General features: G+C 40.7%; 5 protein-coding genes across 11 annotated transcripts in view; 3 read left to right on the top strand and 2 right to left on the bottom strand.

Moving 5' to 3' along the window:
- The window catches only part of LOC115746805, a 959,385-nt gene that overhangs the window by 99,968 nt on the left and 834,631 nt on the right, over positions 1-24,786 (bottom strand). The gene's annotated exons all lie outside the window — the stretch shown is intronic.
- Positions 326-3,011, top strand: LOC115733423 (protein NEN2-like). 3 transcript variants are annotated; one of them, XM_048282105.1, is made up of 6 exons: positions 326-683; positions 766-915; positions 1,286-1,337; positions 1,728-1,791; positions 2,027-2,388; positions 2,604-3,011. In XM_048282105.1, the coding sequence occupies exons 1-6, from the start codon at positions 422-424 to the stop codon at positions 2,782-2,784; spliced, it is 1,071 nt and encodes a 356-aa protein (XP_048138062.1). In that variant the 5' UTR covers positions 326-421; the 3' UTR covers positions 2,785-3,011. The 3 variants fall into 3 exon arrangements, with proteins under 3 accessions (XP_048138062.1, XP_048138065.1, XP_048138064.1); XM_048282108.1 differs by having other exon boundaries at positions 2,590-3,011; XM_048282107.1 differs by having other exon boundaries at positions 766-920; positions 1,291-1,337.
- On the top strand, positions 5,313-9,302 carry LOC115746920 (phosphatidylglycerophosphate phosphatase 1, chloroplastic/mitochondrial). The gene is made up of 5 exons (XM_030682906.2): positions 5,313-6,197; positions 6,305-6,382; positions 7,290-7,363; positions 7,442-7,549; positions 8,988-9,302. The coding sequence occupies exons 1-5, from the start codon at positions 5,534-5,536 to the stop codon at positions 9,102-9,104; spliced, it is 1,041 nt and encodes a 346-aa protein (XP_030538766.2). The 5' UTR covers positions 5,313-5,533; the 3' UTR covers positions 9,105-9,302.
- LOC115746921 (protodermal factor 1) lies at positions 14,070-15,913 on the top strand. 2 transcript variants are annotated; one of them, XM_030682908.2, is made up of 4 exons: positions 14,070-14,359; positions 14,697-14,824; positions 14,870-15,069; positions 15,390-15,913. In XM_030682908.2, the coding sequence occupies exons 1-4, from the start codon at positions 14,188-14,190 to the stop codon at positions 15,718-15,720; spliced, it is 831 nt and encodes a 276-aa protein (XP_030538768.1). In that variant the 5' UTR covers positions 14,070-14,187; the 3' UTR covers positions 15,721-15,913. The 2 variants fall into 2 exon arrangements, with proteins under 2 accessions (XP_030538768.1, XP_030538767.1); XM_030682907.2 differs by having other exon boundaries at positions 14,697-15,069.
- Positions 16,342-18,633, bottom strand: LOC115746919. 4 transcript variants are annotated; one of them, XR_004016088.2, is made up of 2 exons: positions 16,879-18,618; positions 16,342-16,608 (listed from the first exon to the last, which is right to left on the bottom strand). XR_004016088.2 is itself a non-coding variant. In XM_030682904.2 (2 exons), the coding sequence occupies exon 2, from the start codon at positions 17,996-17,998 to the stop codon at positions 16,955-16,957; it is 1,044 nt and encodes a 347-aa protein (XP_030538764.2). In that variant the 5' UTR covers positions 17,999-18,000; positions 18,493-18,633; the 3' UTR covers positions 16,342-16,954. The 4 variants fall into 4 exon arrangements, 3 of the variants coding, with proteins under 3 accessions (XP_030538764.2, XP_048138067.1, XP_048138068.1); XM_030682904.2 differs by having other exon boundaries at positions 16,342-18,000; positions 18,493-18,633; XM_048282110.1 differs by having other exon boundaries at positions 16,342-18,340; positions 18,493-18,622.

Genomic DNA, 24,786 nt, shown 5'->3' with positions numbered 1-24,786 from the left:
CAAATACTAGTATCGGATCTGGGTGCAGGTCCCGACGCTTTTACTTTTGTAAATTTCTGCTAAAGGACAGGAGGAAAATGGGAACTTTTTTCCTTCCTATGAATATCACATGGGAAAAAAAAAAGTTGGAAAAAGTAATGAACCTCAAACTTTGCATCACGTCTCCACTATGCATTGCTTGAAACGCCTTTCTACTTAAGTTATCCTCCAATGCTCCGATACAATACAAGCTTCCTCTCTAAGGCTTGGCTTGACCACATGACCAAAGTGGACTAAGCCATCTCTTTTGCTTTTGGGCACGGTGCTTTTTTAAAGGCAGAAGGACGCTGGAACACTTCACACTATAGAGTCCACACAGTCCTATCTGTATTTATTCAAGCATTCTCTTTCTCTCTGAACAAGCTCTCTCTTGGAGACAAGAATGGACTCTTCTCAGCCGGAACTCGTGATCTTCGACGTTGAGACGGTCATAGAAACGGAAGCCATCATAGAATTCGGGGCCATCATCATATGCCCGCGAACGCTGGACGAGAAAGAGTACTTCTCTTCTCTGGTTCTGCCCCAACACGACTGGGAGTTTGCAGAATTCGAAGAACGAAGAAATGGACTCGATAGAGAAGATATCATTTCCTCCAACATTTCCTTCTCGGACATTGCTCACACCGTCTACGACATGCTTCACGGTATACACTCACAGTCTATGACACGCTTTTACACAACATTAAGTTTCATCTTGTTCCACCTCCCCTTAATTTATCTTTGCAGGAAGAATTTGGGTAGGCCACAACATCAAAAGATTCGACTGTGGAATTGTAGAGGACGCGTTCCACAAAATCCGGCGGTCGCCACCGGAACCCTTGGACGTGATCGACACGTGGGAGTTGTGTGAGATGTTTAGAGGAGAAGTCGACAATCTAGCGGTATATGAAAAACTTCTCCAACTTGGCGTTCAGACTCTTTTCCATGTGATTTCTTTTGTTAGACGCTTATATACAGACACATTTTACCTGATGAAATACATACCATCAAACTTCGATTAGATTCTGAATTCCCACATAGTCAAGGAATGGAAAGGTTTGAGTCTCCAGTATGTACTGTGCATTCCACGAAAATTAGAGGTTTTCCAAAGAAAAAAATTCAGTTTTTGGCAGCTTACAATGTTGTTGCATGTCCTTAAACCTCCGTATATGCTTGACCAAACTGGTTTTGGTAAATTTATCCTTAAATAATTAGTAACCAGAGTTTCCGCCTTCTTTATTTAGATGTATTATACTTCTTTTCCTTATGCAGATGGCAACACTTGCAGAATACCTTGGTCTCGGAAAGCAAAAACACCGGTATAATTTGCTCTTACTTAAATTTATGTAATTTTGTTAACTCAAGGTCTTTTTTTTTTTTTCAATGGATTTTCTAGAAGTTTTAAGTGCCATCGGCTATAATTAACTGAAGGTTTAGTGAAGCGGCAAGGAGTTTTCAGTAGATTATTGACAAGAATGTTAACGGCTAATTAAAAGTGGGTCGAAGTATATGGTGAATCATGTAGGGTGATATATATGGTTGAAAGTAAAGAATGAATCTTTACGATTATTGAAGTCGTTTTTACCTTTAGTCATGCATTTACGTGATCACAAGCTGCATTTTGAGCTGAGAAGAATATTTACCGAGAGAGAAAGACAATTACCTAATTGATTATTTGAATTGCTTTTCTTGTATACATTGTCGGCCAGGGCCTTAGCTGATGTACGGTTGAATCTCCGACTATTCCGATGCTGTGTCGAGGGTTTCTACCGGGTAATAATTCTAAGTTTGTGTATACATTTTACGGGTTCTACTGTCTAAACTTTACTCGTTGTTCAATGGAAGACTTTATTTTTCCTTTTGATTCGAGGAAGAACACACCTAAAACTTTCAGGATATGTCTCATATGGTCTTTCCTCTAAATGAAGCGTGTCACGATAACGTGTTCTTTTCCTTGATGCGACTCTCCAAACCTAATTTTCGGTCACTCCTTACGGGTTACATACAGCCGGAGTTCTCAAACCTTTTGAGGGCTGTGAATAACAATGGCGTTCTGAGGTTTTCAGACCCTGAGGAGTATTCAATTCCTACGCTCAGAGCTCATTACATCTCCTGTGTTTCCTTGGATCAAGCACGGGATGTGTGTCTGCCAATCTCTTGCGCTTCTCTGAACGTGAGGTGGGGGGTCGGACCAATAAGGTTCAGGGACGACAACGGCCGCCCGAAGCTGAGCTTCGTGGTCGACGCGCCGGGCAGCCTGACTGCAATGCTAGACGAATGCGATCAGATGCTGCGAAGGTTAAACAGGGTCAACTCCGAGTGGAGAAAAGTCGTGGATAGGGCAAGGAACGGCCCCGCCGTAAGGTTGCGGTAAGTTTCGAGACTAGATTTGAGTTTCTACAGAGAAACGAGCAGATTTAGTACATAATATGCATAGTCTCCTTCCACGAGTTGCGATTTTCTTTACAATTACGGCGTGGGGATGCATTATAACTATAGAGACAGATGACCGACGACATTATTACAGCTAAATTGTCCTGAAAATCCTTTTTCTCTCTTGTCATTGAGTAGCATCGAGGATACAGCAAACAAGCAAACGATAGTATGCAAGAGGAACGCTTCTGGGAAAACAAGAAGGCTCGTCTTCGACGAGAGCAAGCTGGAGACACTCCTCACTCCAAGCACCAGGCTTGGATGCCTACTTCTTCCTGGAAACCTACGACTATCGAGGGTCCGCCGGCATTAGATTGGTGGCTTATAAATTGATCATTCATCCCTAGTTTCCAACTGTCGCCGGCCATCCACAGCTGTTGGTCAGACATCCCTAGTTTCTAAATGTACGTGTATACTATTGTGTTGCTATGGAGATGTTGAAAAGGATTATGTGCAAAGATCTTGCATCAGGGATCACTGTCGTGTTTATAAAGGCGAAGCTACTGATGACATTTTAAGACTCGCAAAATATGTACTTGGTTGAAATATTTCCCCCTCTATTACTTGACTTCTGTTATAGTTACATGGAATTACTTCCTATGTCAAAGATAGAACAATGATTTCTTTTCTGTCGAATTCTAGTTATTTCAGGCTCCCGTCGAGTCACTTTTTTGTGGTCGATAAGGTTAGACCCAAGGGTGAATGAGGCTCGGGTAGGTTCAAAGGTCGAAGCACTTTCAATGTAGAAAGAATCAAGATGAGATTCTGCTTGAAATGCTCTCATTTCTTACGGTTCATGATGCGAGAAAAAACAGATATGATGTGCTAAAATTTAATTCTGGTTATGTTGGTATCTTCCTTTTCCAACTAAATCTGGACAATCAATCTGTTGCTCCAAATTTCGATAATGTTGTAAGAATCAAGTACGTTCCAAGCATAATCCGGACCAAGAGACGGTCCAAAGTGCCTGTTACGTCTCATTACGTCCGTGCTTTGTCTAGAGCAGCCAAAAAAGAAAGGAAGGAAGATTGGTCCTTACGTCAGTCTCAGCCTGAACAGTCTTTTGTTGCTTTCAGTAAAATTATCTTGGCATCCAAATTCTCTGATCGTACAAAATGGGGAGGAAAAGGGTTATTCATACAAGTCGCCAAGTCAAAAGTTTGAACCGATTGAATGAACTTGCGCTTTAAGATATAAAGTATCCTAAAGTTACGGCACGAAGATCGATTACGGCTATAAAGAGAGATACCGATGAGATGAGATTTGAACAGAAAACTATCGGCTCCGATACCACATGAAATTTGAATGGAAAGCTTTAAAGTTGACACGATCAAAGGATAAAACTACCGGGAAAAAAAATCGTTCGGGGGCAATAACTTATAATTAACATAATGCCTTTCATTTTCCTCTCTTGTGATTGAATAGCATAAAAAATACAGCCAAAGCAGACAACGATATAAAGAGTTCCTCGTTCGGAGGAAATCAAGGAGGCCTTTTTCGTGGAAACCTACGACAGGCATTAGATTGTCAGCTCATGAATTGATCATTCATCCCTAGTTTCGGAAGCAAAAGCTACTAGCTTATATGTACAAGTTATATGCTCATACAAGTGTTGTTAGTCGATTGCCAACCGACGTCGGATTTTCCCGATGACGTGAAAGACGAATGATACGCATGACATGTCGTATCTCCGTGGAGATATTGAAGAGTATTGAGCGCAAAGTGTGTGTGTGTGTGTCGAGGACCGCCCGTTGTATTCATGCAAGCGAAGTCACTGATAACATTTCAAGACTCTGCAAATTATTCACCTGTTGAGATACTTCTCTCTATTGCTTGACTTTGGTTATGATTTGATCGAGTTACCTCATGTGACAGAAGACGAATGAAATAAATTGGATCGAGGGATGGTTTTCGCAATTTTCCATCTTTAGGTTTGGTTACGATAGAAGAATGATGATTTCCTCACTATCGAATCCTAGTTATTTCGGGCTCTCGCCTAGTTGCTTCGTTGAGATCGATAAGCTTTTTACCCGATGGCGAATTAGGCTCGGATAGGTTCGAAGGTTGAAGCACCATAACCCCGGAAAGAATCGGGGCCATATACCGCATTTGAGACGTTCATATTTCTAACGGTGATGCCGGATTAGACGGATATGATTTGATCATTTAGAGCTGTGCATCGCTTTGTTATTATTGTTCTTATGGTCGTCACTGCAAATAAACATGGAACCTTGTAAATTCAAAATGGGGTTAACTGGGGACCTTCTCTTGCGCTTCGATTGGCTTCCACAAAGCCTTTCAAACCCATTTGAATACGAAAGGGATAAACTTCCTTTTCTTCTTTCCGATGACTTCCGTGGAACGTTGCGTGCAGATTTAAAGCGCGAATGATAAATATTCTATTTCTCCATTTTTCTATTTTTTTGTTCTCGAGAAATATGTTTGAAATATAAATCCGTTTGGTAAGGTAATTTCATTTTTCTATTTTCGGGATAAATTTTTAACCCAAAAATAGGTTTGCAACAGAAATGAGAACTAGAAATATTTCTACTTTTATAATTCTGGAATAGCAATAGAAATAAAAACTCGTCTCGTCTCGTCACGTCGATCCCAAGCCGCTAGTCACCGGTCCTTGGCTGCCGTCCATCAGTTGCTAGTATCAAAACAATTTCATTTGCATCATTATCAGACGATCTTTCTTCCCAGGATAAAATTATTTCAAAGAACAAAGTGGTTATCATTCATGCGCTTATTCAGTTATTCAGTCGTTTCTTTGCCCTTGCAATTAATTCCCCCTTCTTTCCCGAGTTGCCCCAACAGGCAGAACAGATCACATGATGTCCTCGTGCAATTTCATCTCCACGTTGATGCAAATCAAACGAAATGATGATCTGAAAATCCAAGTGGAATCGCCGCGCTGCGAATCCACCACAACTCCCGCGCGCCATTGCTTTGATCGACCGGCCCCAGAAATTCTGGCAAAAGAGATTCTTCTCCATAGCCCCACGACTACGAGCGATGGCACTCTAAAAAGTATATAACTTTGTCGCTCCGAAGGGGATAAAAAACAATAAATTTCAGGATGCAATCGTCCTCTTTCACTCTTGGCTTCTCCTGTTGCTGCCACCCCTTCCCCAAGCGCTTGCACTTTGATCCCCGCCTCAAGCGGAGACCCAGCGGTCTCGCTATCGCGAAGACGCAGACGAGCTTCGTCGAGACCTGTTTCCTCCTCCTCACCACCACGAGCAGCCGCAGCGAGGAGCGAGAACATCTGGGTAAGAGCCAAAACCATACCTTTCTTCAGAATCTCTACTCTCCCATCGAAAGAAACGAATCACAGGCTCAAAGCCCGGAGACCCAGGATCGGGAACGAGATCAAGATCCGTCATTGGAACGAGGGGCGGACAGAAGGGCCAAGAAGCGCAACAGAGGAATTTTCACGAGCATGTGGTGGGCGGACGTGAAGGCTGCGATTGGGCAGAGGATTAACTTTGAGGCGATTGTCTCTTCGGCTTCTGTGGTTGCGAGGGATCGCCATCTGTTGCTTCCGCACGTCTGTGCCCCTGATATACGCTATATTGATTGGGCGGAGCTGCAGAGGAGGGGTTTCAAGGGCGTTGTGTTTGATAAGGACAATACCCTCACTGCGCCTTATTCGTTGAAGCTCTGGGGCCCTAATGCTTCTTCCATAGAGCAATGCAAATCGGTCTTCGGTCAAAATATCGCGGTTTTTAGCAATTCTGCTGGTAATGTTAGGTTGAAGCTTTTGAATTTGAAGGTCATTGTGTTGTTTACTGCTTGAGAATGTAATGCATTTGCCATTGTCTATGTCTTTGTCGAATTGGTGATACAGGGTTACTGGAATATGATCATGATGGTTCCAAAGCGAAAGCACTCGAGTGGGCAATCGGGATAAAAGTTATAAGGCATAGTAAGTTATTTGATAGTTCAGTTTCCATCGTTTTTCAGGGAAACTTTTGCAAATGGGTTTCTAGTATTCATGCTAAACGTCTGTCAATGTTGATTGATTGTGCTTCTCTGGAAAACTTTGGGTTTTGCTTATAGAGCACTGATTGTCATGCTTATGTGACTGCCTTTGATATTCTTAACTAATTATAAATTAAGATGGAAAGGAAATTCTTGCAAGCTCGTGACTGCCATCGCATCTAAGTCAATTGAGGATGAAAACCTATCATAGGTTGTAGTCTTCCAACGTGCCTTGAGTTGTGGAGGACACCTAAGTGGTCATTTTACCCTAAGCACCAAATGTAACCACACATGGTTGTTAGTCGTAGAACAGGAGTAAACAGTTCCTAAATTGTCAAAGGGTTACATGAGTGTTGGTATAAGCAGAAAAGAAAATATATAATTCATGATCCAAAAGTCTTGCAATGGATCCAAATTTAAAGCTCTCTCACATGTGAGATACTGATGTAGTTGTGCGGATGCAACATGGGAAGCTAACTACTAATAATGTTATTTCAATATTTTTTAGCAGCCTAGTGAACTTTTACTTGGCCCTAGCATTCATGTAGTTTATCAATCGGTCAGTTTTCATGCATGGACAATCTTGGCAGTCAAAATAATTATAAAAGCATGGTAGTAGAGATGTAGTATTTCTATGTCATTGGTGCTGGCTGTTTAGGAATTATTCTTTGTTTAACATACTTCATTTATCAGAATTTACACTTCTTATATTTCAGCTCTCTGAGTTAATCTTAGCTATTCCATTTTTCTTGTTTCGTTGAACATGGGAGGAAAGAAATGCAGACTTTCTGTTTTCTTATGAAGACTGTTTGCTTTGATGTCCTGATTTATGTATTTTGTGTAATTATTAGGAGTGAAGAAACCAGCAGGAACAGCTGAAGAAATTGAAAACCACTTTGGCTGTGATTCCTCAAGCCTTATAATGGTAGTACACTTGAGTTGCTTTAGATGTTGCTCTAGTTTCTTCCCTGTGAATGTTCCTAACTTGTTATTTTGTTTTTAGGTGGGAGATCGTCCCTTCACAGATATTGTCTATGGAAATCGAAATGGATTTCTTACTATATTAACCAAGCCCTTTAGTCTTGCTGAAGAGCCATATATTGTGAGGCAGGTCAGTTAGTTTGTAGTTTATACATTTTTTATTGATGCCTATGGGTGCTTGCCACAAATTGTAACCATTTCCAAGCTACAGAGAGAACTGAAAGATTGGAGATGAAGTATAAAATAAATTAATTTGGGTAGCAAATTTCATCTTAATACTCTAAATGCTTACGACCTTTTTCATTTGCCCCTTGTCTAGAATTCACCTGCCCATGAGTTATTTTGCTTCACAATTGATGTTTTTCAGAAAGTTATGAGATTGCCATATGCTGGTTTTCTCTTTATAATGTTGGTATAAACATTCTAGCTTATTTTGCACATGAGAGTAGTGGTGAATGTGAAATCAAATTATGGGGGGACATTTGGCAAAGAAAATTGTATCCAAGCAGGTTCTAATTGGAGAAGAGACTTCATCTCTATCTAGACCTACTTTTTGCATCTCTGTTGAAAAGAATAAATGAAAAAATCACTAAGGTTTTCTCCACTCTAGTTCATTCCTTATGTTCCTTAGGTCCTTCTATATCTCTTGACTTTCCTTCCCCATCATATAGTTGCATTTTGAAGTAAGTTGTTGGAAATATCCTTAGCATTAAAAAAATGTTTCTCCTCTCATCCTCAATGTTACCGGACCAACATTACTGGAATGCAGTCCTTGTAGTCCTCCATATATTTGAGTGTGAATCGATTTGCTGAAGCAGTCTCATCATGCGACACTCAGTTTTTCAACATATTGGTAGTTGCCACCTAGCATTTTGTGCGGTAAAGCATTCACTGTTGTATCATAAATTTCATCCTTTAGCTCTAGAGGGTTTTCTTATCCTTTTCATGCTTGTATCATGTGGATGACATCTGAATCGAGCGGAATTATTTCTTCTTGGGTATTTTGAAATCCCCATTTCTCTCTCCTGCTTTGTTTGTATCTTTTCTTTTATTGAACTTGTAATCCATGCTAACCACTTTTGAACTGACTAAACTGAATTTTAAAAATGTTTTCTTGCTCACAATTGCTGATGAATGATATGGTGGAAAAATATTTAGAGTCTGGTGACAAGCTTGAACTAAGTCTAAAGATTGAATTTGAGGAGATTGCAAGCAGACAAATGACTAAAATAGCTTTTGACCCAAAAATGTCGAGAGGTAAAAACTAGTGTAGGCCAAGACAACATGCTTTTCTTGTCTGCCATTGCATGGCTTTGGCATGCTAAGGGCAAGAAACATTGGGTCTGTCACACAAATGATGTAGTTTCTAAAGAGTATAATCTGAATCTGTTTAGCCAGATTTGGTGACCACCCAATGGGAGGTTAATAAGGTTGTTCTGTGGAGAACATAAAAGAAAAGGTTTTTACTGTGCTCTCTTCATTGTTTCATGGAATTGATTCTCTCTGGAATGCTGAGCATATAACAGATATTTCCTGCTTCTTTGTTTTTGCATAAACAAATTATGCAGGTAAGGAAGCTGGAGAATACCCTTGTCAAACATTGGCTTAGTGGAGGATTGAAGCCGACAAGTCACAGACTGCTTCCAGATGGCTCTTGTTGTGTGAAAGAACCACCATCTTTGTAAGAGGCTTTTTGTAAATATAGGCAATCCTTTGTGTTTGATGCTAAATTTTGAGGTTCTTGTAGTTAATTCAATATGATTGCTGCATGGAAATGCATCTTTTTCCTTGTAGCTAAATTTTGTAAGGTTGTTCAGAATCTGAATCCAAAAAAATTAGTGCTAGAAAGAGGTAGTGTAGTTGACAATTCTTGTTCTTCTCAATTCCTTATTCACAGAAATAAGTGTGATGAATCTGTCATGGACACTTTCTCGGTACTTGTTGAACAAAATGTGCATGTTTAGAGAGCCCTGTTGTGGTGTAAAATGCCTGGATTTGTAGGGAATGTTGGTTACTTTCCAATGAATTTCAACTGTTTAATTTACCCTCATGCTGAGGAATGAAGCATTCTTTACTTTTGAATCAGTCTAAAGAATTTGTTCCGACCATTGGAAGGCCTTGAAATGTTTGACCATAGGCATGGTCCTTAAGATCCTCCGAATCTTGATTTGCTTTCTCCAGGTTTGGATAGTCCCTTTGTTGCATTAACGTATGAAAAGATTGCCGAGGCATGAGTCTCAGTCTCTGTTGTGCTACGTGAATTGTCTGCCTTCAGGTCTAGCCTTCAGGTCTAGCGATTTCCCTGGATTGTAAAAGGAGGTGCTTTCTCTGATATTATATGAGAATTGGTACCCGGTGCATATTCCGGCGTTAGCTCTCACATGCATCACAAAGTAAGCAATAGGCATTCCACATTTTAGCCAAAATCCTGAAGTTTTACTTCGGCAACTCCTGTTCCATCCAAATACTTGGTTTCATAGGACTTGCAACCTAATCTTATCAAGAGTGTTTCTATCGTTCCAAGAGGTTTTCACAACCGTGTCGGTTTGGACCTAGGTGTTGGCTGGAACATGCTCTCCATCGATTCGGTCCTAGGAATGTTCCCTTGCTAATACGTTTGGCATCAGGTTCCTAGAACATCTTTAGCCGGTTTTGTTACAGTAATGGTTATAAATTACTACAGTTGTTCCCAACATACCCCTTATATCTAGTCTCCCATGTACTTCACCAATGTTAGACTATTAGTTGTGAGAATTTTTGGTAATGCTTCTTGGCATCTCGCAATTTCTGGTGAGTCGCGATGGTCGATAGTATTCATATTCCTGTCGCGATGCTGCCGGGAATTAGAAAGAGATCAAAGAAAAGAAAACCCTAAAGTCGAGTTGTCAATACAAACCGATAATTTGTTTGGCTCTTCATCAGATTGCTACCATAGGCTTCGAGTTAAGTAAGAACTCCGAATTCAAACATGTATTTCTGAAATAACATCGGTGCTTAGCATCGTCGCCAATGATCATTTAACCTTGCTTCTTGCACTTAAACATGTCGATCCCAACGAATTAGCCGATCACAAATTTATTACCTCTCCTCAGATCGCAGTTGGGCTGGATTTGACACTCTTGAAGGACGGGCTACGGATCTACAGAGCTCATGGGCTGCATTTGGCAGCAACGCGAAGTCGAAGCCCTTGGCCCAAGGGCAAATGGTTGTTTGACTTTGACCAACTTTTTGGAGAGGTTTCGGAGAAGTGCAATTGCATTTTCACCTGCCTCCGCAGGCCTTTTATCGCAACGCAGATTCAGAGGTAATTTGGGCTTTAAGCATTTTCGAAATGCTAATATATTTTTGGATTAATACTACTAAAAATCCAAAATCGATAGACATGTGACAAATTTATCCTAATTTAATTTTTTAACCATCATATACCTGTGATAAATTTATTATTCGTTAGTTTCTGTTCAATTTATTCAATACCACGAAAAGCCCCAAACTATTTTAAGTACAATCTACCAAATATGACTTGCATTTCGAAAGACCCTTTAACAGAAAGTCATTTATATTTACCCGGAAACTTTTCCTAAAAATCGGATCAAATGCACCCAGGGATCATACTAGTCAAAAAGCAAGAAAGAGTCAGCAGCTTATCTAAATACAAGGATAGGCAATGTTACTTTGCTGATCTGATAAAAAAAATTGGAACCCCAGTGGCATTTCATCCCTTAGGGGTTGGTCACCCAACTATTCAGTCCAATCATTGCAGCTTCGCTGGTCATCTCTTTCCTGATCCCTGGGATTTACCCTATGCTTAGAAATTTTGTTCTTTCCAATTGTGCTAAACTTTGGACACCTAAGGTGTCAAATCCCTTTCTTTCTTTCTTTTTTTTTCCAGTTACCGCGTAATGTTCGGGTCGGCACATCACATCGCCTCTTGAGCTTGAATATGACACGAGGCGCCCATTGATCGATAGTCGAGATGAATCGAATGCATTCGACTCGTGCATGTAAATATCGTCATGCATGCATCATAAGACGAGAAATTTTTTTTTTTCCATTTTTCTTTTGGTTGCCCCCCTACACACATGCTGCGCAATTGCAGTCCGGTGAGCAGATAAATGAAGGGCTCATATATTTGTGGAACCCACGCGTTTTTCTCCATCACAATGCGAAATGCACCTTCCAACCTTCTTTCTAAATTTTTCTTTTTATAATAAATGGAGCTGTACCTTTGGAACTAAACTAAGAAGCCTAGATACGGTGGGGTTGGATGAGAGATTTGAGACAAGCTGTATCCTACACTGCAAAACAAGTGCTTCTCGCCAGTCGTACCACAAAGTTGAAGAAGTTCCGATAACGTTACGTCATAACGTCGTTAGAGTCCGAACAACGATCACCCCGGCATCATCGGTGAGACGGGGAGAAGAGCGAACGAGCGGACGAACGAGCGAGCGAGCGTTTCGGTCATCGGATAACTCCATGCATTCTGAGGGGGGGTGATTGAGATTTCAAAACCACGATGCGAGTCTTGTTAGGGGGGGTTGGCGTTTACTGTGCCCTCCTAAATGGGACAGCTGAGAGATGTGTGCTTGTTTCACGAAAAAAAGTTAACACTGTTCTTCAAGCAGTCACACGTTGAATTGAATTGGAATTAACCTATAAATGTACATATCTAGTTCAAAAAAATATATATGTTTTTATGGCAATTGACCCAAGACCAAAGACCCTTCAAACAGATTCAAAATCGTCTCTTTGACACAAAACAAAACAAAAAAAAAATATAAAATCTCCTCCAACTCATTGCTGTCTTGTCAACTCCTCCTCTTTACATGCCTCACCAACTCCTCTGTCACTGCCATTAAATCTGGACAGCTCCCCACGAGACCTTCAATGCCAAGAACGAGAAGTTCACCCATGCTTTTTCCTTAGCTATTCAATCAAACCTACTCAAACTGTTGCGCCACAGTTCACTAGAAGGAGCAAGTACCTTAAATGGAGACAGAAAATCATTGAAGGGTCTTGAATGGGCCCTTCAACCACCACCATGTTTGGATGAGTGATGATCCCACTTGGGGATTGGAAGCCCCTTAAGGAAGAGCTTACGGAATTATTTAGGTCCTATCATTCTTTATTTTTGTAAAAGAAGAAGGTAAAAAAGAAAATAAAAATCGACAAGGTGGAATTTCCAGAAAATCAGGAGCAGTTGCAGTGAGGAACCTCCCAGGATTCTTGGATGCTGTTCCGAAATATATAGAGTCTGAAACAGATGAAGTTTCAGCCATGTGTAACCGACGAGAAAGTATTTTATGCCACGGTCGCGCCGCTTCAGTTTTCGCACGTCGACGATAATCCTCACCGGATGTTCTTCGCTTCGAGAGTACTCTGAATAAACGGAAAGCGTTGTTTATTAGGGAAATACTCTAAAGCAAGTGAGATTGGATATTCCGCGGTTGATGATCAGGTGGTCAACACGAAATCTTCCGGGTTAGTCATGAAGGTGATGGCTTGGGACCACACCTAGGTCTTCTTTAGGGCCATCGTCTTAATGTGTCATCCAAGGCGGTGGTTGGAGGGGTAAGAACAACGGTTGCGTCTCCACACGTTTATCGTTACAAACTCGAACATTAATCTGGGGATGAATTAAGTTGTCCCAAGCCTCTTATGCTCCTACTAACACAACCTGCACCATATCAATCACGTGATTAAGCACATTTAAGAGAGTGAATCACCTGAATTTGGCTCTGTTATGGCAAGTTTGAGAAGGGCTCTAGTCTTGTTCCATGTCCAGGCCATAGTTCTGAATGATATTTGACCTTAAGTGTCGTTGAGAATGTTTGTTCCATTCATTGCAGCTATGTCTAGCATGTAGGATACGGTTGAATCTATCATAGTTTATATGTATCTGCATAAACTATACAGTAAACTTTTCTATTCATAATACATTCTGAAAGTTGGATTTTGGTAAATGTTGATGCCATCAAGTTAATTGCGTCCATGACGTTAATTCGACCGATGTTATCATCGACTAATTTAACCTTATTGAAGATATTCCATCCCCATCAAGAAAATGATATCGCGGTGAACCTTCTTGCTGAAAACAAACCAGAAGTGCTAGCTTATGGGAAGAGAGTGAAGTTGGCAATACATCTTCTTGTTTGGGTTTCATACCATCAAACCATCTAGACTCGAAGCTGTGCATATATGAACTGAAAAACAAGCTCGAAGATTCACAAAGTAACTCATTCCGGACGGTGCAACCGATGATGTTACGATCAACGCGCAGAGCAGATGTTTGTAAGATAACATGTTACGATGGATGTCCGAGCCCGAATTGCTGAAGCTAAATGGTACGACCGATGTCGGTTAAAGAAAACTAAAAGGAAGACACAGAGAGAATTGAGAGGAGCGAAGCTAACAGCAATAGCTGTGAGCTGTTGCATTCCATACAACACTTTGCATGCTGTGTGGCAAGCTAAGAACACTTCAAGAAACACGCAGGCAGGCAGACACAAACACTCGACCTTGAAGGGGGTGTAATGAACATTAATGTCGCGCATAAATGCGCTCTGCAACACGTCAACTAACCACATCGTCCAACCTGCATCTATTTACTGAGACTTTGATCGCTCGACTCTTTTATATTTACCCGCTCCTTCACAAGCCTCTCTCATCGCTCTCTCTCTCTAGTGCGTGGTTCCTCTTCTTTCCCAAGCTCTTTCTTGCTGATCTCTTTGTCTGTTGTCCGAGGGAGAGAAGTGAGAAACGAGAGAAAAGATGGCGAAACAGAAAGGCCAGAGCGCGGGTCTCTTCCTGTGCCTTTGGGTTGTGGCAGCGGCGGCGGCGGCCCAGAACTTGGTCGTTCCGGCGGTGGGTGAGGCCAGCTTTGAGGACCAGAAGAACTACTACACTCCTATTCCTGATCCCCATATTGGCACTCCTCCTCCAGGTCTCTCTTCCTCTCCCTCTTTACATGCTACTGACGAACATATTTTCGATCTTCGTCTTGATGTCTGGGAGCTGCTTCCATGCACGAAGCTTTCTACGTATGATTTGCTTGTTAAGACTGATATAAGACGGTTATTAAGAAAGATACTCTCATTATGACGTAGACAAGTTAGAATACGTAAGCTATTAGTTCCTCATGTCAGTGTTTTCATTTGAATGGATGTTCATGTGACATGTTAGAGCTTTTTAAGTATTCTGAGTTGATTTTGTTTTGCACCGAATGATTCGCGAAAAGATAAGAGTTTAGAATCCTAACGTTCGGTGTATGGTGACCGCAGCTCCACGCGTAACTCCACCACACAGGACTTCTCCACCGCACCGGCATGGAGGCACACCGCCGACTGTAAACTGCGGAAACCCTCCGCATGTCCCGACGCCGTCAACTCCTCGTGGCGGCGGCGGCGGATCTTACTATAACCCACCCCCATCAACTCCTCGTGGTGGCGGCGGCGGATCTTACTATAACCCACCCCCATCAACTCCTAGGGGCGGCGGTGGTGGATCTTACTCTAGCCCACCCCCATCAACTCCAACTCCGGTGATTGTCTCCCCACCGACCACCCCCATTATTATTCCAGGCACCCCCGGCGCTCCCACCATTCCCACACCTCCGTTCGATCCGAACTCGAATCCCTTCACTGGGACGTGCAAGTGAGTTTGCAAACTCAGGAAGATGTTTATTAGATCCATGCATAGTATATTGTTGACAAGAAGACATTGTCAGGTCGAATCAAACATTACCAGAAAAATTTAGTTAACCAAGTGAAATTTGGAATTTTCAATTGTACTTCGCTTAGTGAAATTTGTAAGCGTTCTCTACTTGATTGGGATGCGTCAAATTACCTAAATTGGATAGTAACCAAACGTCTAGTATTTGGTATGAAATTTTACTCTCTCTAAACCAAAAGGACGAAACCCAAAATCGCCAACACTGACACTAATATTTTCGTGGCATTTACCGAAAAATGCAGCTTCTGGAGGAACCACCCGGCGGTGATTTGGGGCTTGCTAGGGTGGTGGGGCACCATGGGCAGCACGTTCGGGGTTACCAGCATGCCCGGCTTGCCGTCGAACCTCAACTTGATGCAAGCACTCTCCAACACCCGCCACGACGGCCTGGGCCAGCTTTACAGAGAAGGAACAGCTTCGTTCCTCAACTCCATGGTCAACTCCCGCTTCCCTTACACCACCCAGCAGGTCAGAGAGAGCTTCACCGCGGCACTCGGCTCGAACTCGGCTGCGGCAGCTCAGGCCCGCCTCTTCCGGCTCGCCAACGAAGGGCACACGAAGCCCAGGGATTGAAATGAACCGTACCTATGGAAAGACCTTTCCTTGATGTTTCCTTTGAAGGATTGTTATATCAGCAGTTTGTGCGTCAATTTGTGGTTTTTTATGGGTTGTTCGTTTGCTTTTTAGCTTTCTTTCGTGGTGTTATAGAGCACTGAGATGGATAGTTTGTGGACATTTTAAATGCTTAATGAATGGTTTTACTTCCATTTCAAAGGTTGCAGATATCAAAATGTGTTCTTTCTCTCAAATCTTCAGTAGGAGATTGAAATACTACACCTAGATCTGCTCCGCCTAAAGTAATTCTTCATCAAGTAGTGTCTTCTTCTCCAATAACATTCTGCTAGAAAATCAGAGATGTCTCTTCGACTGAAGTCCATGCATGACAGTTAGGATCTTGACCAGATTCCTTCTTACTGACTGATAAATTCAACAGACATTCTGCTTTCAGCATTGCAAAGAGAAAAAATTACGAGGCCAGTTTATGAGGTTGGACAGGTAATTCATGTTGACAACAGGAAAGAAATTTAAGGAATTTAGAGATGATTACTGTCCTGTCTTGTGATCTTTTAGACAACTGCAGGGTTAGAATCTAATTGCTAAACAAGATGTTCACAAGGGACTCAATCGGATTTGCCAACATAGAATTCCAAAGATCTCTTGTCGATGCTTGTTTCAAGTACCAATCTTTGGCAAGATAACAATTGAATATAAATTCCCAAAACTATGTGTAGAATCATAGCTCATGTCTCTGGAAAGACTACCATCTACTTCTTGGCGCCTCGAGAGAAAGCATCAAGATCAACTTACAAAGTCAAGTGATAAGAGGACTACTCTGTCTGTTCAGATATGTATAGGCGAGACCAAGAAAGTTGGTTGAATAAAGGGAGGTACCGCACAGGCAGCTACCACGAAAAACAAAACAAAAGCATCAGTTGATCACCATTTGATTCACAGCATCTGATTTCACATTCAGCACTACTTTCACCCAACAGAGGAGAAATTTGCATACGTTCTGGTTGTCGTGGCGGGGACTGATCAATTATGCAATCCTTTTCAGTCAGTCTCCACTGCTGATGCTCCATGTTTCTACACATTGTAAACACACAAGGAAACTTATGCGACTGTTTCCATTTTTCAGGCCAAGGTCAGTACCGAGCTGTATGAATGCGAAGCAATCGAGGGTGAGCCTTGCTTCAGCACCAATGCAGGGCCCATCCCAATCAAAAGGAAAAATTCACTGCCACAATCAGCTCATGTGAGACTCAAACCACTTAAATATCTCCTCGGACTGCAAGCTCGTCATTTCATGATATGCAAATGCAAGGTTCAGCTCCTCCTGGACATGATTAACCAGTTGCCTATCCAGCAATACATTCTTATTCTCCTGGAGAGCCTTCTTCCAGCGCGTTTTACGCCCATCACTCTTCATATACCCATTTGCATCCACGAAGCCCTTACTACGAAACAGCTCAAATAACTTGGCTGAGACGTTTTCTTCTACACCAGGAATCCTCTCAGCAAAAGTACTCACCGACAAAGGAAACTCAACACATTCAACTGCAGCAACATCGATCCCCTTACTCTTCAAAACTGGCATGAATTCATCTATCTTCTGCTGTCTATAGGTGTCCTTGGGCATGTGAACAAATAGGGTGGGCGGATAATCCTCTGGTACATCCATCTGATCAAACATCCCCTCAGCAATCATCAGCACAATGCTACTAAACCTCAAATTAGTTGCAAGGGCAGAAACAAAGTAACCACCAGAGGATGCCCCTAAAGCCACAAGAGGAAGTTTTTCGAGCTTGTTCTTACCAATCCACCATCTAATGATATCTCTAACGATTACCCTTTCCTCTCCCATTGTCCAGCATCTTCCCATGCTGGAGACGGTGAGAACAGCGAATTTCCTAGAAAGACCTTCGAGAACAAGCAGTCTCTCTTCAGGCAAACCAACACATTGCTGGCAAGTAGGAGATCTGTCCCAGAAATTAATAGCTCTGCCATTACACCCATGAGCTATAAACAGCACTGCTTTTGGAGAATCAGGTATCTGCGATATCAAATCTGTCCCATTCCTGAACTCCACAACTGGGCGAAACTGAACCAAAGAGTCAAACCTATTCCATCTTTGCTTCAGATGTGCCGGTACTGGCATTGGCTTTTTATCACCATCCCGGGAGAACAAAATCAGAACTAAAAGAATCAGGGTGACAGACGAAACCAGAGCCGGAATGCGAAAGCTATGAATGCCGAACAATTGTTTCGATCTGCTTCCGCGCTTCAACATCACTGCATAGCACAATGAGACGATTTTCGATTACATGGAAATGAATTCGCTGCAATGGAGACTACAATAGCTAGCTTCAGCAACCATAGGGATGAATTCCAGAAAGCCAATGAATCACGTCTACGACTCTTTTCCACATAAATTATTCTTTTTTTTTCTTTTCCTTTGGAATGATTCTTCCTGTTTACGAGATAGACATGGAAGGACTCCATTACGCTATAATTCAGACAAGTCCCTTCCTCAAGCTAACCAGAGTTCATCGTCAATACCACCTCTCTAGAATGTCCACGCGAAAGACTGAACTTAAAAAAAGATAATATTTATCTCTTCAATGGTGGGTATCTGACCAAGAAGCAAACGAATTCAAGATCGCTGCTTTCACTTCCAATCTAAAGGACCGCTCTTTCTAAACGCAAGTCAATTCACTCGAAAAACAACAGAGAAACCAAAAAAACGCAAGTGCCGTCAGGTTGAACAAGAGAACGCAAACTTACCAGTGGATTTAACGAGCGATGGAGGGAGGAAAACAGTAGCGATATTTGGAGAAAACGAAAGAGCTTCCTCCGGCTTCAATGGCGACACGGAGCTCGATTTTCAGCTGGAGGGAGACCGCGATCGCATGCACGCGCCCCCACTTCCGCGAGTGAAGGTTGATTCTACAGATGAAAATGGGCAATTGGGCCCAAAATAAATGGGCCTCCAGAGACCACGTGGACCCGGGCTTTCAATTGGGCCCGATTTTCAACCCGGAAACGGTCGAGACAAGCCTGTTCCGAATTACAATGATCCGAGTTTGATCAAAAGTACAACACATGAAAGATGATTCTTGAAAGGGAAAATGGTACAAATAGTCCTTCAATTTTAGCCTAACATATAATATAGTCCCTAACTCCATCTATGTATGTTTACATAGCCTGTCCCAAACCAGGGTAAAGGAGAAGAGTTGCGTCAAGCTTAGTGAGCCTACTGTAAAAAAGAGCTTTTTTTATGAGATGAACCCTTTTAATTTTTCGTTGAAGCGCAATCTTCTTAGCGATGCATTGCATCGGCATCCGGATGTAGCAAAAAATGGGCAAGGGTCCTTGCACCAAGATAGGTGGGTGCGAGGGGTAAGGAAGCTAGCCTTGGGCCATCATTCCCAGAGTGATGCGCCACATCGATGCCCGGATGTGGTGGTAAGTGAGCTAGGGTCCTCACACTTTTATGGGCCAGTGTGGGGAGCAAGAGATGCCGAGGGGGTAAGGATTCGATTGGGGAGTTGGAACATAGGAACCTTAACGGGTAAGTTGAAGGAGTTAGCATATACTTTTGCTAGAAGGAAAGTGAATATTGCTTGCCTGCAAGAGACTAAATAGGTAGGAGAAAAGGCTAAGGAAGTAGAAGGCACCGAATTCAAGTTGTGGTACACAGGCACAAAGAGAGTATAAATGGAGTTGGGATTTTGGTCAATAAAAGTCTCAAAGATAGAGTTGTTGATGTTAACAGAATAGGAGATAGGATTAGTTTGGTTAAGCTAATGGTGGGAGACTTGATTTTGAATATCCTTAGTATGTATGCCCCCAAGTTGGACTGCAAGAATACGATAAGAATAGATTTTGGGAAGATCCGGAGGAGATTTTAAGGGGGATACCACGCAAGGAGAAAGTATTCATAGAAGGAGATCTAAATGAACATATTGGTCAAAGTAGTGAAGGTTTTGATAGAGTTCATGGAGGATTTGGCTATGGGACTAGAAATGAGGCTAACGAAGACATCTTGAGCGTAGCATTAGCTTATGATTTGATATTGGCAAATACCTTCTTTAGAAAAAGAGAGTCACATCTAATCACTTTTTATAGTGGTAAAAATTGTAGCCAGATTAATTTCTTTCTTGCTAGAAGAGAGGATAGAGCCTCATATGTAGATTGCAAAGTCCACCCTAGAGAATGTGTAGCTATACAACATAAGCTGGTGGTTTTAGAGGTTCGGTATAACAAAGTACAAAAAATGCAGAAAAGTGCTCAGAACCCCATAATAAGATGGTGAAAGTTAAAAGAGGAAAAAAAAATAGATTTCAAGGAAAGAATGCTTTAGGAAGGACCATGGCAACTAGAGGGCGAAGTAAATATGATGTGGAACGAGATGTCTAATTGCATCCAGAGAGTGGCAAGAGGGGTGTTAGGGGAAAGTAGAGGGAACTAATATCAAACAAAGGAAACTTGGTGTTAGAATGAAGAGGTGCAGGAGGCAATTAAACAAAAAAAGGAGTGTTTTAGATGTTTACATAAAATGTTCTAATGAAGAGAATTTGCAAAAGTTTAGATTGGCAAGAAAAAATGCCAAGAAAGCTGTGCGAAAGGCTAGTGCCAAGGTTTTCTCCGATATATACAAAAAACTTGGGAGCAAAGAGGGAGAAAAATGTATCTATAGGCTTGCAAAGATAAGTAACAAGAAAAGTAAAGACTTGACAGAAGTTAGATGCATCAAGGATGAAAATGAAAAACTCTTATTAAGATATGCAAAAGTTAAGAAAAGGTGGATGAGCTATTTTAACAAGTTTTCTAATGGAGAGAGCGATAGAAATGAGGTGGATTTGGAGGATGCTTTTGATAATTTAAACAGAAGGTTTGTGTGTAGAATTAGAGTGCATGAAGTTAAGGAAGCATTAAAGAATATGGAGACTAGTAAAGCTTTGGGACCCAATGGTGTTCCTATTGAAATGTGGAAATGTTTAGGGGATGTGGCAATAAGTTGGTTGACTAACCCTTTTAACAAGATTCTACAAACTAACAAAATGTCCGATGAATGGAGGAAGAGTATGCTTGTGCCTATTTATAAGAACATGGGGGATATCCATAATTGTTCCAACTATAGAGGCATTAAGCTTATGAGCCATGCAATGAAGTTGTGGGAGAGAGTTATTGAGCATCGTTTAAGAATAGGGACCAAGGTCTCTGTAAATCAATTTAGATTTATGCTAGGAAGATCTACCATGTAGGCTATCTTCTTGATACGACAATTGATGGAGAGATATCAAGAAAAAAGAAAGACCTACATATGGTGTTTATTGATCTTGAGAAGGCGTATGATAGGGTTCCAAGAAAGGTTTTGTTGTGGGTTATTGAGAAGAAAAATGTACCTTCAAAGTATGTAGAGGCAATTAAAGGATATGTATGATGGTGTTACTATATGTGTGAAGGCTTGTAATGGCACATCAAGTTATTTTCCAATCACAATAGACTTACACTAAGGTTCCGCTTTGAGTCCTTATCTTTTTGTCATAGTTACGGATGAGCTAACAAAAGATATCCAAGATGAGGTGTTGTGGTGTATGCTATTTGCAAATGATATTGTGCTTATTGATGAGACTAGGGCTAGGATTGACGCTAAATTGGAATTATGGATAAGCACTTTGGAGTTTAAAGGATTTACGTTAAGTCGAAGTAAGACCAAATTCATGAAGTGTGAGTTTGACTCGGCAAAAGGAGGAGATCAAGAATCCGTGAATATGCTCAAACAAGAGGTACCGAAGAAAGATGCTTTTAGATATCTAGGATCAATATTGCAAAAGGGTGGAGAGATTGATAAGGATGTAAGCCCTAGAATCAGAGTAGGTTGGATGAAATGGTGCGGTGCATTAGGATTTTTGTATAATCACAAAATCCCTCTTATACTAAAAGGAAAATTTTATAGAACAACAAGAAGGCCGGCAATGCTATACGGAGTTGAATGTTGGTCATCATAGAGGCAACATGAGCATAAAGTTGGGAGTAGCCGAAATGAGGATATTAAGATGGATGTGTGGTTATACAAGGATGCATAAGATAAGAAATAAAGATATTCAACGAAAAGTTGGAATAGTACCGGTAATAGAAAAGATGAGAGAACATAGATTGAGATGACTTGAGCATATTCTTCGAAGATCCTTAGATACTCCGGTAAAAACAGAAGTTTATTAGCTAGAGCATGGCATGAAGAAAGGAAGAGGTTGGCCGAAACTTACTTGGGGGAAAGTAGTAAAACAAGATTTAATGAAGTGGGAAATAGATTGGTGTACGGTTTGTCTTAGGACGGAGTAGAGGAAAGCTATTAGCATTATGGAGGGACATAATTCATATGTTTCAGGTCGTCCTTTTTAGTCCATTTTTCCCTATATATATTTATTTATTTATTTCTTTTCCCTTAATCGGTCTTGCCTTTATTTTATTTATTTTTGGGTTTATCAATCGCCAACCCCAACTAATTTGAGATAAAGGTGATGTTAATATTGATATAATATAGTCTTCGAACTTTGGCTTAATATGCAACGTCGTTTTTAGACTTTTCAATTTGTTCAATGTGATCCTTGAACTTTTAGTAGATATTCAATTTAGTCCATGAACTATACAAAAACATTCACCGTAGTCCTTTCAATAAATTCAAGTTCGGAGACAACATTTATCGTATTCATATAATCAAGAGGACTTGATTAAATATGTACCAAAAATTCATTGACCACATTCAACAAATTAAAAGTTTAGAGACTACATTACATATTAGGCCAATGTTCATGCGACACCGAGCTTGATTTTCAGCTTGAGGGAAACCACGATCGCATGCACGCGCCCCACTTCCGCGAGTGAAGGTTGTTTCTACGGATGAAAATGGGCAATTGTGCCCAAACTAAATGGGCCTCCAGAGACCACGTGGACCCGGGCTTTCAATTGGGCTCGATTTTCAACCCGGAAATAGTTAAGACAAACCTGTTCCGAATTACAATGATCCGAGTTTGATCGATAGTACAACACATACTAAAAGATGATTCTCGAAAAGGAAAATAGCACAAATAATTCTTGAACTTTAGCCCATATATAATATTGCCTCCGAATTTTGGCCTAATGTGTGATGTCGTTTCTAGACTTTTAATTTGTTTAATGTAGTCCTTGAACTTTTAGTAGATATTCAATCTAGTCCATGTACTATATAAAAACATTCACCGTAGTCCTTCCAAGAATTCAAGTTCGGAGACAACATTGAACGTGTTCATATAATCAAGAGGAATAGATTAAACATGTACCAAAAATTCATGGACCACATTGAACAAATTAAAAATTTATGGACCATGTTACACATTAGGCCAATGTTCAATGGACCATTTGTGTAAACATCCCTTCTTGAGACGCCACCATCTCGTCAAAAAGCCTCGGCAGCACTCCATTTCACGTTGCCAATCCCGACAACCCGAGTATGCGGAATGCCTAAAAAAATTTCACGGATCGAGTAAAATCCAAAATGTAAAATCCAAGCGGATCACATAAATGCAAGATCGTCTTCACTTATCATATTCGAGTGGAGGGAACCGAACGAAAAACCGATTCTTAACGTGGTGCCAAATCGAACCGACCATACTTCCATCAAAATGGGGGTTCCCGTCTCATAGAAAAAAAAAAAAAAAACAAACCCGAAAAAAAAAATCCTCATAGAAAATTAAATCTGACATTGAATTTTTGGTACCTGTTTTTAGTTGGAGAGAAATAATGCAGAAGAATTATGGCTGGCAGATGGAGGCCATCAAGTGGTGTAAAGAGATTCTGCTCATGTCGCCCGCGTGATGCCATGTGACCCTTAAGGGAATTCCAATTCGGAGCACGAGAGATCTCCGTAGACTTTCAGCATCCAATGCCAAGCAAGGCACATTCAAGAAAAAAAATCGTAAAAGGTAAATGGAAACAAATTGTGCATGAACTTGAAGGAAAATTCATAGCACACGCATTGTGTAGGTTGCATTACTTTAATATGGACCACGCATCTACTTCTTTAATTCTACATTCCATCCATCACAATTGGTACGGCGAAGACGAGAGGAAATTATTTTAGACAAACATTAAATTTTATTGACCAAAAAAAAAAAATTAAACTTTGAAAGAATAGAAAGTTACATTTTACAAATGTCTAATGTGCAAAATCGAGGGATTTCAGATATTGCGAAAGATTAAATGAAGTTGTCTATCCGCTAAATCAACTACAAGGTAAAATGCATTTTTTAAAAAAATGGTTAAATAAATTAAAGGTGATTAACATTCCTTATTATATGAATTTATTGGATGGATAGATGACGTGATCATTGGCAAAGACCATAAATTTGTGAGTAAGCGGTTTGAATTTTTTTTCCTCAATCACAAACACCCGAAACTTTCACAATATTATAAATATTGACGTGTAGATTTGCACACAATTTTTTCCGTGATTTTTTTAAATTTGGTAGAAAAATGGGAAAATACTTGCTTAAACTTAATTGAAATATTTGACCCAAAAAAAAAAACTTAATCAAAAGCAAATATGCCTAATTTTCAGGTAATAATCTTCGTCAATCCCATTCTCTCTCTCTCTCTCCTCTCTCGCTAATATTTCCTCATCAGTACCCAAAAATTCCTGGCTTGGGACCCAACAACTCCTGCATCGGTAGAGTTACTGAGGGTACTAAACAAGGTTAATTAATGTGAGTTTAAAATGGACAAGAAGACTAATGAAAGGACATTAACCAAAGGGACAACGTCAAAAACCACAGCACCAAAAGGGACAGACATGACAACAATTATCAGCAGAAGTTCTCCCACGTGACGCTTGTGTAACCCACGACATCCCCACATTAAAAAACAATTAAAATCGCCAATCTAGAATTAATTAACACAATGAGTAGGTTTAATTTCCCATTATACAAAATTAATTAGGCATGAATGAAAATAAAAAGGATAGTGACATAAATGATCATTGAATTTTGATCAAATATGCAATATAATATTTAAACTTTTAATTATTCGATGTGATTT

Source organism: Rhodamnia argentea, chromosome 7 (assembly GCF_020921035.1).
Source record: "Rhodamnia argentea isolate NSW1041297 chromosome 7, ASM2092103v1, whole genome shotgun sequence".
In the NCBI taxonomy this organism is placed as follows: Eukaryota; Viridiplantae; Streptophyta; class Magnoliopsida; order Myrtales; family Myrtaceae; genus Rhodamnia; species Rhodamnia argentea.
Note: the sequence above shows the minus strand (reverse complement) of the source record. Positions and strands in the feature narration are given on the sequence as shown.